Genomic DNA, 20,911 nt, shown 5'->3' on the forward strand with positions numbered 1-20,911 from the left:
GCTCCGGTGCTGGGACAGTGGGGCTAGTACTGTGGAATTAGAGGGTAAGGAAGCCAAGCAGTTGGGATCTCTGTCTAGGGAAGGGGGCATCGACAAGGCGATTGGAAGAAAAACACAAGTTCTCAGCCTCTGGAGGCGACTTCTGTTAGGTGTAAAGGAAAGATACCCCTTCAGGGATGAAGTTACATGTCACCAAGGCAAGTGGACCTCCATGGAGAGAGGTATCCAGTACCTGCGGGAATTAGCTGTGCTGGAGGTGATTTATAATGATCCAGAAAATGGGCAGTCACCCACAGATCCAGATGAAGTCCAATGCACACAACCGATGTGGCGGAAGTTTCTATGAAGTGCACCACCAACCTATGCCAACTCATTAGCAGTAATGTCCTGGAAAGAAGGCTATGGACAAACGGTGGATGAATTAGCTGTCCAACTCCGGCAATACGAAGGAAGTCTCTCTTCCTCCCTACGGGCCTGTGTCTCAGCGGTAGAGGAATTGTCCCGAGAGTTCCAGCAATTCAAAGTGGATATGTCCTTCTCACCTGTACCAGCCCGCATCGCAGTTATTGGGAGTAAGCGTTCCTCTGCCCAAGAGAGAGGAGAGAGAAAGTACACACGACGGGCTAACCTGTGGTTTTACCTGCGTGACCATGGAGAGGACATGAGGAAGTGGGATGGAAAACCTACCTCACTCTTGGATGCACGGGTACGGGAGTTGCGAGACAAAGCAACCAGAAAAGAGGATTCTTCTTGGAAAACTGCTGCTCCAGTTTCCCGTGAGCAGTCCCCCAGACGCAGTAGATGGGCCGATCTCATTTCTGATCCTCTTGAAGGGACTTCTGATTCACGTGTGCAAAAAGTGAGTAACGGATATTCTAACCAGGATTAGAGGGACCCTGCCTCCAGCCAGGTGGAGGAGAGGGACAACCAAGTCTACTGGACAGTGTGGATTCGATGGCCTGGCACATCAGACCCACAGGAATATAAAGCTCTAGTAGACACTGGTGCACAATGTACCCTAATGCCATCAAGTTATAAAGGGGCAGAACCCATCTGTATCTCTGGTGTGACAGGGGGATCCCAAGAGCTAACCGTATTGGAAGCTGAAATGAGTCTAACCGGGAATGAGTGGCATAAACACCCCATTGCAACTGGCCCAGAGGCCCCGTGCATCCTTGGTATAGATTATCTCAGGAGGGGTATTTAATACCACTGCTTTCAAGGCATTTGCTGAAAAAGACTAATTGTGACAGGCAGTAGGTAGTATCCGAAGAAGGGTGTGTGCTTATAAGGCCTTCTCTCCTGATACAATGACTAGCATAATTTGCAGTCGCAGGAGGACCTCTATTTTGCTCTGCAATACTTTATTTTACCCTTTGAATACTCAAAGTATGTATGTAAAATGAAGCTTGAAAGAGAAGTGTGATTTCCTGAAATTAAACTGAAGATCCAGTGACATATTTTAGCTGTAAGCTCATTTTTTGAGTCCTTGTCTTAAGACCTAGGGACTGCAAAAATATGCATTGGGAATGTCTAGGGAGATAGTTACTTGAAAATCATCATCTAATCCACCAGCGAACTATAGTACAACACCAGTTTTGTTCATCCACTGTCCCGACGGTAGCATGCAGGGTCTGGAATCACAGCTTCTGACTGCAAGGACAAATTTACTAAGACATAAGAGGCACAGCAGCCTGCCTTCTCATCCCTCACAAGCTAGGGCATACAGCTGGAGCACTGTCTTGCCAACACGAAAACTGGGCTGAAGATTGTGTTAAATGCTGTACAAACAGGATATATAGACTTGATTCAAAACACTAACAATAAAGAAAAAAAACAAAGACAAATAAAGGGTAATGTCAAAACAAATTGGAAAGGATGATCACTGGTGAGTCTTTTTAAGGGACAATTAAGTGAAGCTGCTGGGAGCACCTGGACAGTGCCTGAAGACAGCCTTAAAAGGCCAAGTACCAGACAGCAAAAATTGCCCCGACACAAACTTAATAGAATAGTATCAGATAATGTCACTGTAATCTATACCTTTCAGAGTGGTTGGCGGCAGCCAAGCAGCCTTAAGCCCATCCCAGTTCTTCCCCACAGACCACAGCTCCTGATAAAGTGCAACTCTAGCCCTCAAACTGTTCTCAGCCGCTGGTGCACTGCCACTGTCTTCTGGTCCAGCCAAGAAGCCTCAGCTACTCTGTGATCTATCTGAAACTATCTCCAACAAACCATAGTTTAATTCCTGAAATAAGTCTTGTTTGAAAATTCCTAATTTACCAGGAAAAAGTCTATTGTTCAGCTACATTTTAAATAATGCTTTATAACCATACTAATAAACTCTGTTCCAAAAGACATCTATGCACTAAAAAAAAAAAAACCCAAAAGCCTATATGGTGTGTTATTTATACAAGTGGAAAAATTTCACTGAAGCGCGGCACAAACTTAGAGAACTTAAAGGCTAAATTCTGTGATTGTTAGATGTGTAAACAATCAAATCTGAATTGAAGCTAGTAAAAGCTGAATAAACAATAATTAATGTCTTAATAAGCTTGCAAATGAAAGGATCAGAGACTAGAGCAAGATCTAGAGAAGAAAAAAAAAATGAACACCTGTTATTAATTCTATCCTGGCAGTTTCCATTTTGGCAGCCAATACAAAAAATGCTTCAGGGAGGTTTGTGGTTTTTTTTTTTTTTTTTTTTTTTTTTTACAAAGTCTATCCTTCACTTACAGCCATTTGTAATGCAAAATTATGGAAAAATATTTTACAAAAAAAACACAAAAAAACAAAACACAAAAACAAACAAAAAAAACCCCACCAAACCCCCAAAATAAAATCAATCTGAAAACAGCATATTCTTTTAACTTCTAAAAGGCGCACATTTTATATTACTATACATTACAGTACAGTTTTGCAGATTCATTGTATTAAGGTGTTTGGAACAGTCCTTGGAGAGACCTACCTGTCTAGGATTTGGAAAAAAAAAAAACAACAAACAAACAAAACCCGATTTCCATGTTCTGTGACAGGTATGATAGCAAAAAATGGCTATAACAGCAAAAATTCAAAACAACTTTTGTAGTGCTATTTAAAAGTAATCATAGTTTTTACATTGCTTCACCTTATTTACTTCATAAAACTTATAGGCATTCAGATTCATAGATATAATCATATAACACCAGTTAAATCAGGGCTAATCAGGAAACTTTTTTGCAAACTTTATTCAGCAAATATTAGAAAGTATTGACTATTGAGCTACATACACTATATAGGAAAGCAATGAATCAAAATAGTGTTACAGGCAAAAATAAAAGTGTATGAGCTATTGGCAATTCTTCTGAAATGCTTATTTTAAAATTTGACCTCAAGATTTTAAATATTTAAGCAAATTCTTAATAGCCTTCAATACTGCAATAAATTTCTTTTTTCAAAACAAGACAATGTTTTATGTATAAGATGAAAACTGTCAATCATAGTGACAAAGTATGTTTTGTTACACCAATTATACAGTAACCAGAATAACCAAACACATTTTTTAGGAGAGAATGACACAAGAATCTCCTTCTAGAGATTGAACTTGATCTTTTTGCTTAGAGCACATGTTTAAGACAATTGTTTAGCATTACAGGTAAGGAGAAGAGGCCGTACAGAAGAGGTTATTCTGATGAGTTGCCTAAAGAATATTTCTACATTACATTCACTCTTTGAAATGTAATTTATGTAGACTGCAATTCACTGAGCTGCAGAAAATATCATAAAATAGGATTTGTAAAAATGATTGATACTGCAAATAGGATGATTTGAAGTTTAAGAGGTGCATCTATCTAAAGGCAAGAGCCTTAGTTTCCAAGTAATGTTTGGAAAAGTACGATATTAATAGAAAATCTAGTTTTTAGTTTTATTTCAATTCTCTTCTTTTGAATTCAGAATGCTAAATCTTTAAAAAATATTATTTTGCTCTGGAATTTTATAAAAAAATTACTAAAATAAAACAGATTTTTGTGGTTCAATGATGAATTGAGGGTTGAAGGTAACCTGAAATTTCTGAGCTACTGTTGCTATTATATAAAATCAGGAATGACCGTTACAGTCAGCTCCAAGCTACAACAAATACTGCCAATTCTGCTGCTACTGCCATCAACAAAGAGACCAAAACCAGGCAGGAAAACAGTCCGAATGGAGACCACTGAGCACAGCTATGTTGTGCAGAAGTATTTTCCTTCTCATTTAGTTGCACAAGGGAGTCTAGTATCATTCTAAATTCCTGCCACAGTCTCCCACACCATAAGACAACTAATGGATAAAAACTTGTGCACCCACTTTTTATTTTTCCCCTGCTGAAATACTAAAGGACGGCACAAACTTTCTAAGCCAAAATCAGCTGGCCAATATTTAATTGATATGTCTAAAAGTAGAAATGGGACTACAGTTTGCAACACAGATTAGAGAAACACTTTCTTTAAAATCTAAATGATTAATTACATTTTTGTTGTATTAGCTAAAAGTTTTAAACATTGTCAGAACCCAGAAATTGAATTTACATGTGTTTATATGAGTCTAAATGATTACAGATTCACACTGTCTATACAAACAATTTTTAGTGAATTAGGTCATGTATCAGCAAACAAACAAGTATAGTCATAATACACTATAATCATCTGAATTTTTAACTGAACTATTTCATGTTTTTAGTTTTTCTGCAGTTTTAAAAATGCAAGTATAACAAAACATCTAGCCTATATCAAATACCTGGCGAAAGGCATTCTCTCAATATAGCCTACACGTGTCAAAATTTATAAGATCACTTTAAAAAAAATAAGAACCACTGCATATAGTTTGTAGAAAAAGAAACCACTGAAAACTACCAGCCAGAAGAAATACATAAATTGTAAACAATAGAGCTATAAAATTCTCAACATAAGACCTTCTGCTTTAAGTACTTTATTCACAGTAGGAAAGTACTTTCAATAACTGAAAAGACTACATGAATATTTGAATGCCATCTGACAGGCTTTGCTTAGTAACATTTTATACCCTGTTCAGTCTAAGCGGCTTATTGTTATGCCTTGTTGATAGATAGCTGCCAAGATCACCATGCAAAAACAACTTCTGCAATACAATGATATCTAGACTTTGCGAATAAAATTTACCTGAAAAGAGTCTAGTAAGGAAATAAACACTTCAAGAGTGCTTTTTACTCTGAATTACATAAACAGATATCTTCTCAGTCACAATAATCAAAACCATACAAAATTAACTTTGTTAGATCCATACCAAGTGTACAATTAATTGAGAACTATAAAAGGCCTTTTGTCTCCTGTTAGTACTGTGAAAATCAAATTTATCTCAGTATTCTTCCAATCAAGTATGCTGGTTTTTCTCCTTTTTAAATCAACTCATGCTTCATTTTCTGGATTGAAGTAAACTGTACAACTTCAGCATCATGCATTGGCACTCTATATAGAGTATAACTCTTAATATAGTTTAGCTAATAGGAATTTGTAGGAGGAAAGAATCAGAGAAGAGCAGAATAATTAAAAGATAGTCCACTGTACAGATATAAGAGTTCAAAATTCAGTTTTGTAAATTAATTCCCACTGTTTAATAATAGCTGAAATACCAAAATTAGCCTTTGGGTTCTGTTCTACTCCGCACTAGGCAACATCTGCAAGCAGGACACAACTGCATCTTTCTTGCAACCAGGCTTTTTAGATGCTGCATGTAGCCTCAGGTTTTGGCACATAGGACTTAGCATGCCTAACTCTTGGTAAAGACTGAAATGGGAACACAGTGTGGCTTCAGCTAAAAAAATACTGCTGTCTAATATGTTACTCCTGAAACAACCAAATCTTAGTAACTCAGATTTAGAAACATACCTAGATATAACTCTTACCTAGACTTAACTTCCCTAAATAGGAAGCATTCATTCATTCAACACCTTTAGCATGCCTACACAAATGCAAAAATCTGTTATCACCGACCCAGAAAACACAGCATACTATGTCGAAGTTCTCTTGTTACATATATACTCTACCATATATTTATGTGTACATTTGCATACAATATGAAATAACACAAACAAAAGCATAAACTTTAAAATATATACATTTTGAAAGAAAAATAACTGAAGATAAATAAAATGGGAAAAAAAAATCAAAATATTTCAGAAATAATTCCAAAACTTTAATTTCACTAACTTCATGTAACAAGTGTAAGGTCTATTTTAACAGACAAGTTTTTTCTGTGATGCCAGACTTATGTATGGCTGCTTGTTTTGCTGACTTCTGCAGAACATTCATTTAATAGTACATTAGTTCATTTTATAGGAATAGAATTAAAGTATTAATCATTAATGACTTGCCATTTCTATTTGTGAAGACTCTTGTCCTAAAGGCAAACAAAAGAGAAATCTATTTATTTCACTAGCCACACAATTTAAACAGCTTTCTAAGTAGGTTAATATTTCATTGTAGCTTGCTTTCCCTCTGACTGTGGAAAACTTAAGAAGCTAGGAAAACACTACTGGTAGTGCTGATCCTTCAGAAGATACTTCTCTCTTTCTTAGAAGAACTTTTCCTTTATTAGAGATCCATATGATTCATCAAAGACATAGAAAAAGCCCTTTACTAATGACAAGCTGGCAGGTCTTGGTAAATCCAGCTAGCTGCAGCATCTCAACAGGTAACACGATCTCTTTTCACAATGGAAGCAGAAGTACTACTGTAAGGAACTAAACAGACCCAGCAAAGCAAAGGCAGCTCTTTCCCCGTGTAAAACTAAACAGTTAAATATAGATGGGATTTTCATCAGAAATACTGACTGATCATGTGAATGGCAATAACCACCTTTAAAAATGTTTTAAACTCATCAAGAAAATACAAAAAACTTAAATACTAAGTACTTGTAAACTAATTTTATTTTAACTCTTACCCCTTAGAAACAGAGAGAATTTATAAAGAAACTGCTTTTCCAGCAATCATTTAGGTCATATAAAGATTGTAATAGCTGTCCTCTTTCTTGGTAAAAACCAAAACTACTTAAGATTATACATTGGTGATGGTACTAAGATCCTAGTCCTGGGGTGGGGTTTTTTGGGGAAGAAAAAAAAAAAAGGCAGGAAAATGTTGCTAGGGCAGGGGAGGGGGTGAGGAGGGATGACATCACATATAGAAAACAGTCCCTGGTTTTGGAAACAACGTTTTTAATCGTGCTGCAACAGTAGCAAACTACAAACCACAGTCCAGATTGAGTGGAACCTGACAAACCTGTTCCTGTGCACAACTTTCAGCACTGCTCTTAACAATCCCACTATCATAGGCTCACAACCATCTCTTAAATGCCATTGGCTAGATAAATTAGACTCTTATTAGATGAAATCTGAAGAAGAGGGAAAGGAAAGACAAGAAATAAGACAGAGAAGCAGGAGGTAATGGGTACTGGGGGAGATAGGGAAAGAACACGAACAGAAAGCAAATTTTTCTCACTGTTCAATGTAAGCAGTAATATCAATAACGATGATGTCAATGTGTCTCACATTCCATGAGGACCTTCGTTAGGTCCCGCTTGACCAATACATTTTCCAGGATACAGAGATAATGGTCTGTCCAAACACATCATAACAAACCTTAAAAAAATTGGGAGCCAGCAAGGAAGATGACCGCTATGGTGAAGCTCACTTACTCTACCAGTTTTCTTAACTGAACAATCAAAACAAACTATCTCTAACAGCAAGTGTTAGTATGAGAATCACAGAATGGATGAGGATGGCAGGGACCTCTGGATGTCCTCTGGTCCAACTTCCTGCTCAAGCAATGCCACCTAGAGCCCTTGTCTCCAAGGAGGGAGACTCCACCACCTCCCTGGGCAACCTGTGCCAGAGCTTGGTCACCCTCACAGCGAAGAAGTATTTCCTGAGGTTCAGAGGGAACCTCCTATGTTTCAGTCTGTGCTCATTGCCTCTGGTCCTGTCACTGGGCATGACCGAAACGAACCTGGCTCCATCCTCTTTGCACCAGTCCCTTCAGGTACTTTTATATATTGATGAGATCCCCTGAGCGTTCTCTTCTCCAGGCTGAACAGTCCCTGCTCTCTCAGCCTGTCCTCACAGGAGAGATGCTCCAGTCCCTTCAACATATTTGTGGCCCTTTGCAGGACTCTCTCCAGTATGTCTTTCTTGTACTGGGGAGCTCAGAAATGGACTCGATACTCCAGGTGTTGCATAATGCCAGAGAACACTCTACAGATTATAAAAATGGTCGCCAGTGAAAAATTCAGGCTGTATTTAATTAGCAGGCAGGTTGTTTACTCTCTTCCCCGTGTTTTGAGTCCTGGAAATACTCTGCCCCTTCAAAGGTCAGCTGTACATGCTGGCTGAGTCCCAGCTTCCTTCTGGCACACAAAGGTGGGTATACACCAGTTTCTTCCTCACTCCATGAGGTTAAAACCTGGATGCATGTACTTAAGGAAGTCTCAGACCACTTCACCACGGTACTGAAAATCAGTAGATCATGATCACAGGGTATGCAGAGAAGTCAATGAGACTCCAATCCAAACATAAGTCAGTGTTTAGCCTTTTTATTTTCCTTTCTTTGCATCACTCGTCGTTCACTGCCTATACCCTACAGGCATCACCGTGATCAACACTTTCAGTTTAAGTTACTGCTTATTTTCCTCATGACATTATTACTGCCAATTTCAGAACTACCTAGACATTCATTCTGTCAGTTCAACTTTGATTCCATCATCATCTTCCTCTTCAAGCATACTACAACTTCTCAAAGGTACATAAATTTTTCATCTCCTTTACAAGTCAGTACTTACCGGTTGATCTTGAATTCTAAACATACAAATATAATTACATTTAACATCATAGAAAATTCAGCATATACCAGCCGTCTTTGGTTTTAACAAGAGTTAACCTGATCAGGATAGAAGGCAATTAGCATATAGCATCTGACACATTTCCTGTTTATACGATGGCATGTTCCCAGCAATAACATGGGTCTTGTGCTCACCTACACACAAAAAAAACCACGAAAAACCTGCAAAATTATTTTAAGTTTCAGCTTATAACCCATGCAGCAAGGAATAGCCTAAAGCAAATTTAGGACATGGTTATGCTCCTTTCAAATGGTATTTATAATGGATATACTGACAGACTCTAAACAATATAGTCAGTGCAGTAAATCATTAAGACAGCCATCTCTTCTCTCTTTTCTTCAAGTACTATGTCTATTCTGACTGCATGGTGAGTTACAGGTTGTAACCTCAGAATGCAACAGTAATACAGTAATTGCAATAAGGACTACTACCTCTTTTCTGAACATTACTAGGTTAGATTTTTTTATTTTTCTGTGCTACTTCAAATTAGAACACTGCAAATAATTTATCTGTACAGAAATGATATATATACAAAACCTTTCAGTTTTCATGATGCACTAAGGACGCAGATTTATAATACACTTATTTTCATGCCTACAGGGAACACTGCATTTTCTTAATTTCTGTAAGGAATGTCATACAGAAAATAGTCAAGCCACATTTGTGTCAAGTCTGCCATTTTTAATTATTTGCAATCAAGTCTAAGCAATTTCTCCTTCGGTTTAACAAGTGCATACCTATCTTCCAAAATTTGTTTTTATGCCATAACTCATAAAATTGTTTAGGCTGATGCTAGTCCCTTGCACTAAATTAATAACTAATCACAGGAGATATTTATCATCTCAAGTTTTCTACATGAGAATTGTCAGACTTAATCACCCTCCTCATCTTTTCACTATTTACAAAGTTTCACTTATCATACATTTCAGCAGTGTGACAACAGTGGACTATTTTCCCCACTTCTCAAGTACGTAAACAAAGATAAAAGGGTGGCAAACATGACAATAGCTTGAAAGTTTTACTCTTTCTGATAACATCCATTTCCACCAGAAAATGATTCCTAAAAAACTATTAATTTTAATACCAGTCATAGAGAGAAGGAGAATTAGCAAGCTAAAACGTCAATAAATGGACAGTTACACTTAGTTCTAGAAAAAGCATTCAAATTTTTATCATTGGTTAAACTTTGCAGACAGTACGGAAGTAATATGTTCCAATCAAATGTTTGTAAAAAATAACATTCTTTGATAACAATGCCAAAGAAACTGTTCTCAGAAGGCTTTATAAAATGGGTTCAGGGCTTGTAACTAGAAGCTGAAAGGACTACTAACTCTGATAAGGATGGTGATTTGGGGGTTAACTGCTGAGATATGTGTTGAACCATATCCCAAATTTTTTCCAGACCACTTGCAGATTGGACTGAAAAGTAACATAACATTTAAACCAAAATTATACAGAATGACACAAATGTGTGGCCACTGCTAGATTCTGTGGGAAGTTCACCTTGCATTCCTGGGCATCTAAGATGTTGTGCAATACTGTGTGAGAATGACAAGAGCAAAAACTAAATTATGTACTATATCACTTCACTGAAATAAGGTATGAGTGACAACTCCCAAGCCTACCAATTCAAAAATTGCAGCATAAATACTACTCCAATGTTGTGATGAAATATTACAGAATATATGTTCTGATAATCGTAGTAAGAAAATTCATGCAACTTCACAATTTATTTGGTTACAGAAAAAACCTGACCCCTGGTAACCTGTTCTTAGTTGTGAAATAAAAACCATTGTCCCGGGTGCAGATACACCAGCAGGGGCTGCAGGGCGGTCTCGGTGAGGAAAGGTCAGGGCTGCGCCATGCTGGACACAGCTGGTTCCAGCTGGCTCCAACAGACCCAGAGAACAGCTGAGCCCCTCAGCCAAGATGGTGGCACCTCTGTGAAAGCATATTTAAGAAAGGGCAAAAACACGCCACAACCGCACCAAACACAGAGAGGAGGAAGGAAAAGAAAGAGCATGAGAAACAGCAGTACAAACACCAAGGTCAGGGAAGGAGGAGGTGGAGGTGCTCCACTGCACTGGAGCAGATACCTACACTACAGCCCATGGAGGAGCCCACTCCGGAGTAAATGGATACTGCTAAAGGAGCTGTGGCCTATGGAGAGCCCACACCAGAGAAGAGGAAACATGCGAGGAGGAAGGAGCAGCAGAGACGAATCACTGTGTACTGACTGTAACACCCCTCTCCCCATCCCCCTCTACTGCTTAGGGCAGTAGAGGACTGAAAATGTGAAGTTAAGCATAGGAAAGAGGCAGGAAAGGTGTTTTAATGTTTGCCATTTTGTTACGCACCACCCAAATCTATTTCAACTAGTAATAAATTAGAAACAATTTTCCACAAGTTAAATCTGTTTCGCCCTTGGCAGTAACTTGTAAAGTGATCTCCCTGTCTTTATCTCTACCATGAGCTTTTTCATTCCCATCCCCTCACCACCCCACCCCCCCCGTCCTGCTGAGAAGGGAATGAGTGGCTATGTGGGTGTTTGGCTGTTAGACAAAGCTAACCTATGACAAGAATAAAACTGGAGTTATTTATGGAAGAATATAAGTAGTAGAGATAGCTAACAGACACAATAGTGTTTGTTTGTCTGTATGTTTAGGTCAAAGAAACTACCATAAAATATTTTAGTAGACTTGTATCAGGCCAAGATGATGGCACCTCTAGGAAAACATATTTAAGAAAATGAAAAAATGCTGCACAGCAGAGTGTGAGAGAGAGGAGTGAAGACAATGTGAGAGAAGCAGTCCTGCAGACACCAAGGTCAGAGAAGAAGGAGGGGAGGAGGTGCCCCAGGGGCCAGAGCAGAGATTCCCCTGCAACCCATGGAGGAGACCATGGTGAAGCAAGTTGTTCCCCTGCAGCCTATGGAGGACCACATCATGCCACAGCAGATGGAGTCGCCCTGAGGGAAACTGAAGCCCATGGAGAGAAGCTCACACAGGAGCATGTTTTCTGGCAGAAACTGTGGCCTGTGGTTGACCCATGCTTGGAGCAGTCTGTTCCTTATGGATCATACCCCATTGAAGGGACCCACACTGGAGCAGTTCTTGAAGATCTGCAGCCCATGGGAGACTCATACTGGAACAGCTGAAGGACAGGAGCCCCATGGAGAACTGTGGTGAGTTAACCTTGGCTGGCTGCCAGGTGCCCACCAAGCCACTCTATCACTTCCCCTCCTCATCAGGGCAAGGGGAGAAAGTAAGATGAAAAAGGCTCATGAGAGAGATAACTCACCAATTACCATCACAGGCAAAACAGACTTGACTTGGAGATCCTGATTTAATTTATTGCAAATTAAACAGAGTAGGATAATGAGAAAAAAGAACAAATTTAAAAACACCTCACCTCATCCCCCTCCCCTGCCTTTTTCCTGGCCTCAACTTCACTCCCAACTCCTTTACCTCCTCCCTCCAAACAGCACAGGGCAATGAGGAATGGGGGTTGCCATCAGTTCATAACACTTTGTCTCTGTTACTCCTTCCTCATCATACTCTTCCCCTGTTCCAGTATGGGGTCCCTCCCATGGGAGATGGTTTTCACGACCTTCTCCAATGTGGGTCACTCCCACAGGCTGCCGTTCTTCAAGAACTTCTCCAGCATGGGTCCTTTCCACAGTGTACAGTCCTTCAGAAATTCACTGCTCCAGTGTGGGTCCCCCACAGGGTCACAGTCCTGCCAGAAAACACGCTCCTGCATGGGCTTTCCATGGGGCCACAGCTTCCTTCAGGGCACATCTACCTGCTCCAGCATGGGGTCCTCCAAGGGCTACAGGGTGGATATCTGCTCCATGGTAGACCTCCATGGGCTTCAGGGGGACAGCCTGTGTTACCATGGTCTTAACCACGGGCTGCAGAGGAATCTCTGCTCCAGTGCCTGGAGCACCTCTTCCTTTTTCACTGACCTTGGTGTCCGTTTCTCCCACATATTCTCACTCCTCTCCTCTGGCTGCTGTTATGCAGTGTTTTTTACCCTTCTTAAATATGCTGTCATATTGGCAATTGCCTCAGCCTTGGCCAGCAGTAGGTGTGTGTCTATCCGACATAGGAGTAGCTTCTGGCATCTTCTCACAGAAGCCACCCCTGTAGCTCCCCCCACTCCCAAAACTTTGCCACATAAACCCAGTACAAGAGCCCATGCTAGACCAGAGGAAAAGCATGAGGATGGAGTGCAAGAGTTGAAGTCTTATGAACTGACTGCAACCCCTGTTCTCCACTGCTCTGTGCTGCTTCAGGGGGAAGAGGTAGACAAGTTAGGAATGAAGGATTAAAATTGAGCCTGGGAAGAAGGGGAGGGTGAGGTAAGGTGGTTTATTTTTGCCCCTTTTTTCCCCTCACTATCCAAGTCTATTATTAATTGGCGATAAATTAATCTGTCCCAAGTCAAGTCTGTTCTGCCCATGACAGTAACTGGTGAGTGTTCTCCATGTCTTTTATCTTTACCCATGAGCTTTTCCATCTTTTTTTCTCCTCCTGTCCTTTTGGGGGTGGCTGGGGAGGGGAGGGGAAGGGGGGAGGAGTGACAGAGCAGCTGGGTGGGCATCTGGTAGCCAGCCAACATTAACCCACCACTTTGGACTAATCACAAAGAATTATTTTTTCATATATTTTTTCATAATTGCTTTTAAAAAAAAGGAAGACACAGAATTTAAAGTAGATAATTCACCAAAGCATGCCAATTACCCTTCTTTGTCCAACTTCTATTCTTTGTTTTGAAATTTAAAAAAATCTGACAGTCAGCCTCAAATCATTTTACAAAACATATCTGCAGGGTGAAGCAAATTTTCTTACAAATTTAATTAAAAAGCATGACATTCAAAAGCATAAGTAATTTTAAAAGTAAAATTAATTTGTGTTACATTATATAACTTTTTATGGAGTTCAAGTTTTTAATGTAGCTGACTAAACACCTGATAAATATGCAGAGAACTCAAAGGAGATCATCTTTCAGATAACATTGAAAAGATGAAATTAAATTAAAATTAAGAAATGCTTCATTCACCTAGAATGATTCATGACAAATATCATATAAAAGTACGGTTACTTTTCTGGAAGGCTCTACTATATCCCCAAGTCCAGATTACACAAAATGACAGGAATAAGTATCAGTGCTCCTGAAGCACATTTCTACTTCAGTCAGATCAAAGGTGATGAATACTAAAATGCTGTATTAGCATTTGTAGTCACCACAGACAAAATGAACATTTTTGCCTGTGCAAAAATACAGGCAAGCTGAAAGCTTTATACATTTTTATTTTAGAAGTAATTTTATTAAAATAATTTCCACATCAAATATGCAGAGACTTATACTTTCAGTTAGAGAAGATTAATTTCAGTATATATTGTGAACATAATTCTAGCATTCATAAATCCTGCATTTTTTTAAAAATATACTGTTAAGAACTGAGGTACTATTTTGATGCTCATGTCTGCTAATGAAATGTTGGGGCACTCACATACACCAGCAGCTCTAGGACTAAACATAGTGAGCGAACCACCTGCTGAGACCATCTTCAGCATTGTATCCTCTACCCACAACACATCCAGATCACAGCAGATGCTCCCAAGGCTGATTACATGGGTTCACATGAACTCATGGTAGACAGTCAGTGCAGATTTTTTTAAACACTTCTCTAGCATATGGAAGATCACGTTAACAATTTACTCTGCTAAGTAACAATGTAGAAACCCCCATATGCTCTATACCAACAAGTATGATACCCAATCCTGAGAAAATGATGTTGCATTAGTGACAGAGCAGAATAAAGCAGATGGAGTGTTTTCAAAGGAGAAAATGTTCCTTTCTCCCGTCTGTGCTGCTGCACAAATATTTTGGTTTTCAGGCTTATGGTCTGGCTTCTAACCATTTACCATGTTTCCTCTGAATTTCTTCCATATCTTGACTTCCTGACTACTACCCTTGTCAAAAGTCCATATTTCCAAGTTCCCCCATCTTGGACTCCAACCAGAATCCTCACCAACAAGTCTTAAACATTAGAGTATGGGGAGACTATGCCATTACACCATTTACTCTGGTTTATTTACAGTGATATTTCATGAAAGCACTACAGAAGGACAGCAGTTTTCTCAGAACTGGTATAATTAAGCCAAATCCAGGTTTCCCATCTGTGCTGAAAGCTCAGGGAGATGCACATAACGCTTATCTTCCCCCACATCACTAATCAGAAGTCTGATGGAGGTAAATGATACCACTACAAGGTCATCAACCAACACTACTTGCTGTTTTACTGTGCCATGCAGACCCTGCATATCTACCTCCAAGTCACAGCCATAGCTTACTCTCAACAACCTCCAGATGCTCTGCAAACCTCAGCACCTGCTAACAAAGTCACCTACAATCAGTGTGAGATAAATTATGTGAAAAAATATAGCTCTCCTGAGACATTATTAGAAGAACACTTGGCACCACCTACAGAGGAAGGACCAAAGTTCTTGAATGGTTGGGAAATTATTGTCCTGTGACTGCAAAACGAATCATTAATTTTGTTATGCAGCTGGAACCTTATCCCAACTGACTGGCAGTGCTATGGCACCAAAAAAATCTCACTGTAGCTCTAGATAAAGTTCCTTACCTTATCTGCACTATTCCCTGCACCATGACATTTATTAAAAGAACCATAGATACAACAGGGACTGGCAAACATCCTCTATACAATTATTACTAAGGGAGTGTTTTCAGTAAGAAGGATAACTTAAGCAAGCAGAAATACTCTAAAGACTTCACAGTCACTGAATGGCTTTTAAATGTCTATCTCTAGGCACCTTATGTAACACAGAAGTCAAAATGAATTACAACTCAAAGTCCACAGTGATAAAGTTCACATAAAAATGTTAGATTAACTGCTGCTTGCTCCTTGATCATTTATGGATACAATACATAGCAGATTCCTCAAACTATTAGAAAAATCACGGAACCCTGAAAGCTTTGCCAATTTGTCATACTACTTTTTCCTGAATCCCCCATGAGGTTTATTTCTAGGTGTCACTATTTTTAGTATATCAACAGGAATTCAAAAGAACAACTGCAGTGACCATTAAGACAACTTTAAGGTGATAAGGTTATTTAAATCAAGCCTCAGGGTATATTATTCACATCACCATTTATAGAGAACTCACTTTTACTCCCTTCCAATTGCAAAGACCTGAGATAATCTACTCATGATGCATACCAAAAAAATTTGCAGCTTTAGTTTTGTTCATATTTGAAAGTAGTATTAGGACTGTTTGTATAACAAATTTAATTAACATGATAAATAGTATATGAAGCTTTTGAGGGAGCTGTAATACAGAAGAAATCATTCTGTTAGATTAACAGGTCTTTTTTGATCTTAACTCTCAACTTTTGGAGACCTTTTTACAAGTCATAAGAGAACTATTTTTTCTTTCATTTTAAAACTGATGTCAAGAGAATCTTAGCTGAACATACTGAATATATTTTTTGCTTTAGGTAAAAATAAATTATTTTTTTACTGCCGTACATAAGCCTCTTAGATACTTTCAAAAACAAAAATAGCTTTAATCAAAACAGAGAAAAAATAGTTCTTGTTAATTCTTGCATATGCAAAAGAATTGCCGCACTAAAAATGTTAGCAAGTGCCTGCCATGCAGAGAACTTGCACTTCCTAAGTTTCAATTCCTTTCAGTTACTTAGCAAGAAATGTAATGGTCACAGCATTAGATCTAACACTGTCAGAAGCAAGAGAGCACTATAAATGTTCTGGGGCCACAGCCTTGCTCATGGAATTTATATGGATTTTTGGAAACAATAAAGAAATCTAAAATAAAGTTTTAAAACCAGTGATTTACTTCTGCTGTAAAACCTACTAATAATCAACTACCTTTAAGAGATAATTCTCAGACACACCTTTAAGCTATACCAGTATTTTTGAGAACTTCCTAGTTTTCTTTCACCTTTGGTTCTGCAGAAAGGAATGGAGGAAAACAGTTTTCCAAGGCTTTAAAGAAAAGAAAAAAACCCCTCAGTAATTCCAGAAAGAACAAAAAAGCGGTTTAAGTCTGAAAAAATCTGTAATAGAAGCCCTATGTAGTTGGATCTCACAAGTAAGCAGGCTTGTTAATGGGGATGAGAGGTGAAGTGGTGGACCTGATCTCCCTATTTTAAAACTAAGTCAGGTAAAACATTAGACTGCTACTATCTCATTTATGCTGGAAACAATAATAAACAAAAGGTTTACTCAAAGGTATCAAGATGCAGAATCTCCTCTGACATCCCATCTGACTAGGAGCCATCAAATGGCATCAAATAAAAAAACAAAAAAAAAAAAGCTCATCTTGCCTTAAATCATTAATGAACTAATTTAGTTAGCTTAAATTAACTTAGGTTTTTACCCAAGGTAAGCACCTGAACAGTCCTGTGAAATTCTGAAGGATCACTCATATCCTCAAAGTGAATATGCTCCTAATACTCTGCTGAACTGGTCTACATTGATTGCAGCCCAGTGGTTGCATCATGTTCCTTTTATTAATTTTCAGCAATTCTTAATTCAGTGTTTTGGAGGAGTAGGGGAAATTACTTTATTCAGTTAAGACTAGTAATTGAAGCTTCATCTCATGTGTAAAATAGGAAAAAAGTTAAATTACCAAATGACTGCCTATGAATAAGATTTTAAAAAAGGCTTTAATTATTTTGTAAATTCTCTCTTTGTTTGCTTTTAGCTAGAAGCTAATTTAAATAGCTAAGCCTAAATATGTAGCCAAGTTTTAGTTATCAGTCACATGTTGAAAAAGAACTGACAGGTATGATCAGAAATAAACACAAAATGAAAAGAACTACAGAGACAAAAGTCAATGAGCTAAAAGTTCACATACAATAGCAGGTTATCTGTCATTGCTGAAAAGGGTTTCTTTTTCTTGTTAAGCTGCATAATACAAACTATATTCAGTATGAAGTTTTAGAGTCACATGCATATAATTAAAAGATGTATTTCTTATTGTGGTAATTCTAGTAAAGTAACTTCAAGAACAGTTTGATATCAGTTTAGATCATACTTAGCAGATTGTCCTCAAAATTTTCAGGCAGAAAGGTATACCATTTCTAAATACTTTAATTAAAACCTGAAAAGTGTTTGTCTTTTAAATTTACATTTTTCTTCTTAATTTTTTTTTTATTTATTCTAATATTTTCCATTACAGTAGCCTTATTCTGCATATGAACAAAAAGATCTAAGGTAACTAAAAGCTTTCAAAACCAGTGAAGTTACATTAAGAGTCTGACCTAAACCTACAAAACCAAAAAACAGTCTTAAAGGCTAAAAGGAGTTGTAGTAAAAATTCAGTGGTACTTCCTATTCAACACATTTCAATTTTAGTATTTTTAGAACATTATACTTTCACCAAAGTCTAAGCTCATTTACAGTTTAGCACATTCTTAACAGTTTAGCACATTCTTAAAGACTTAAGAAAACCTTGAAAGAAAGTATGTTAGAAAAAATCTGCAACCATAGGGAAGAAGTACCATTGCTAAAACATATCATTCTGGTTTATGAGAAACTGTTTCAGAACCTCTCTCTGTTAAAAGTGTCTCTTTCCTTTTTCTTAAAGCACCAGTTGTAATAAACCAGTCTGTTAAAAATAATTCAAAATGTTCTTTCCTGTGCACCTTGAGGTAGTGGCTTTGCTCAATTCTCTCATTTTAAAAGGAAACTTCCACTTTTTAAATTCTCAGTACTTTTCATTTTTCATCTGATCTGCAATATAATTATATATCACCTGTATGCATTTACTTAATGTTAAAATAAATTACGTGATCAAAAAGACAGAATATCGCAGGATAGGAGGTATTCTGGTCAAAAGAAAAAGCCTAAGGTAACACCCCAGTTATTCTTTCAGTATCATTCTGGAGAGCCTCCTCGCCAAAAAAATGAAGGACTTGTTGCTTTCTAAAAAACCATGAATTCCACTACTTAACCAACAAGCATTTTATTTTTCCTTATATAGTCAAAATATGCTTCATTGTTTGTACGCATATAAATGTTTAAATCCTGGCTACCTACTGAAGGAGTCATAATTGCAATTGGACATTTCAATCACATATGGTAAAAAGCACATTCTCATTAAATCTACAGGAAACAGATTAGTGCTGCCATCTAGTTATAATTAAACTGTTCTCCACTGCAGAAATATACAGACACTCTGTAAAACACCTGTCTAGATGATTTACCCCAAACAAACAAGAACACTCAGAAAACACTGCTTGCTTTTATAGATCTCCTCCAACCCCTGAGCCATGAGGAATTATTCTCAACTAATACAACTAGTTAAATTTGCCTTATACTGGTTTTAGATGCTACGAAGAAGTTACCTGTCATTAATGATCCAGTTGAGACACAGATTGAGGGAATTAAGGTTTTTGCATCTCTTGACTATTTCCATCACTGTTTCATTGTCCAGTTCCGTGATATGACGTAGATCCAAGCTGGAAAGGTTTCTTAGCTATCGAGACAAAGATGACAGAAAGAAATAATCTGAAATTTGTTCACATACATAACTGTTGTAAGAACTGTTAAACTTTTTGGAATCACATGTAATATATGCAAGCTACTCAAGAAAGATGAGATTACTATATTTTTCACAAAAAGGAAACATAACAGAGATATTCATAGAATCCAACTTTAGCAAATTTGGAATTCAGGCACTCAGTTACTCCACGAAATCAAGACACTCTCACTCATGGCCCAATACATCTACAATAGGGGCCAAGGCCTTCCTCCTTTTAACTATATGGGGTATAAGATACCAAGGTAGCATACCAACTTATTTAATTATATGAAAAACAGGGGAGGAAGGGGAGACAGCACGTTTGTGCTTAGATTCAAATGCATGCAGTTGAAGACTCCAAAGTCTAAGGCTTTCCAATTAAGTAAATATTACAAACTCCCTGGAAAATACAGTATTTATGCTGTAGTCTCCCCTGCACAGCCTTCAATAATAATTTGAATATTCTGACAAACAAAAGTTGGAGTCACGGAACAATACGATTAAGATTTATGCAGTGATTAAACTGATTTATTACTATTGTTAACCATTGTATAATGTCCTTCAAAAGCAAACAAAACCCTCTTAACTACTTTTATGAGCTATGGATTCAGAGAAGAAAATTTTTATAGATTTCTGCAGTATCCTTAAACTGCATATCAGTTTAGTCATAATAACCCCCAAGTGCTGTTTGCTATTTAAGCCGTCTGAAATAATCTCTGTTATGCTCTTGAAAAATAATTGCATTAGGTAATACTGACACTTAAATTAAATTTACCTTCCCTGTAAGAAAGAAAAAATAATCCTATTCAGTGATTTAAGTCACTAAGGATTTGATTAAGTAAAGGCATGCAACTGAGATCATATAATTGGCCCACTTCAGTAGTTAATTATTAAGTCAATGTATTTAAGGAAAAAACAAACAAACAAAAAAAAAACCACAAAAAAAAGGGGGCAGGGGGAGAAATGATAAAAAGAAAAGGGAAAAAAGAGGACTTCAAATGTAGGTAGTCTTGTACAGAAACTGGTGTTCTTGTGTTTTGTTCCAGAAGCTTTTAACATTCTCCAAACTAAAGCTGAAGATAAACCACATACTGCTTCCAAAAATTCTGCAAAACAAGAATAAAATTAAGGAACCTGACCTCTGAGAAACAACTGCAGGGTATTGTCTAGAGGAAGTAGGACAATAATATTCCTGTTATTAGGATACTACCACAGGTGTACTGTGGAGGTGCTTGTTGTAATCCCATTGAACTTCTGATAATCCTACCCGCCTATTAGGGAGAAAAGTACATAATGATTGATACTGTGTTGGTAAAATGGACAGATTTTACAAGCTCTGCCTCTCTGCATTTCTTACATACTGCTCTAGCAGGAAGCTTAAAAGACATATCTTCTACGCACTCAAAAAAAGCTCACAATCAATCCCTCATTTCTTTTGCATAAATTAA

General features: G+C 37.8%; 1 protein-coding gene across 7 annotated transcripts in view; it reads right to left on the minus strand.

Moving 5' to 3' along the window:
• The window catches only part of FBXL17 (F-box and leucine rich repeat protein 17), a 290,228-nt gene that overhangs the window by 176,442 nt on the left and 92,875 nt on the right, over positions 1–20,911 (minus strand). For 6 of the 7 annotated variants that reach the window (XR_012648930.1, XR_012648929.1, XM_075020221.1 and 3 more), the window contains exon 6: positions 19,288–19,418. Coding sequence is in view for 5 of the 7 variants with exons in the window: in XM_075020221.1 (XP_074876322.1) it covers positions 19,288–19,418 (131 nt within the window). In the remaining 2 variants the exon portion in view is untranslated. Of the gene's footprint in view, positions 1–6,251; positions 6,391–19,287; positions 19,419–20,911 lie in introns of those variants that run through there. The other variant, XM_075020224.1, reaches the window with a different exon arrangement.

The sequence above is a fragment of the Buteo buteo genome, chromosome Z (assembly GCF_964188355.1).
Source record: "Buteo buteo chromosome Z, bButBut1.hap1.1, whole genome shotgun sequence".
Taxonomy (NCBI): Eukaryota; Metazoa; Chordata; class Aves; order Accipitriformes; family Accipitridae; genus Buteo; species Buteo buteo.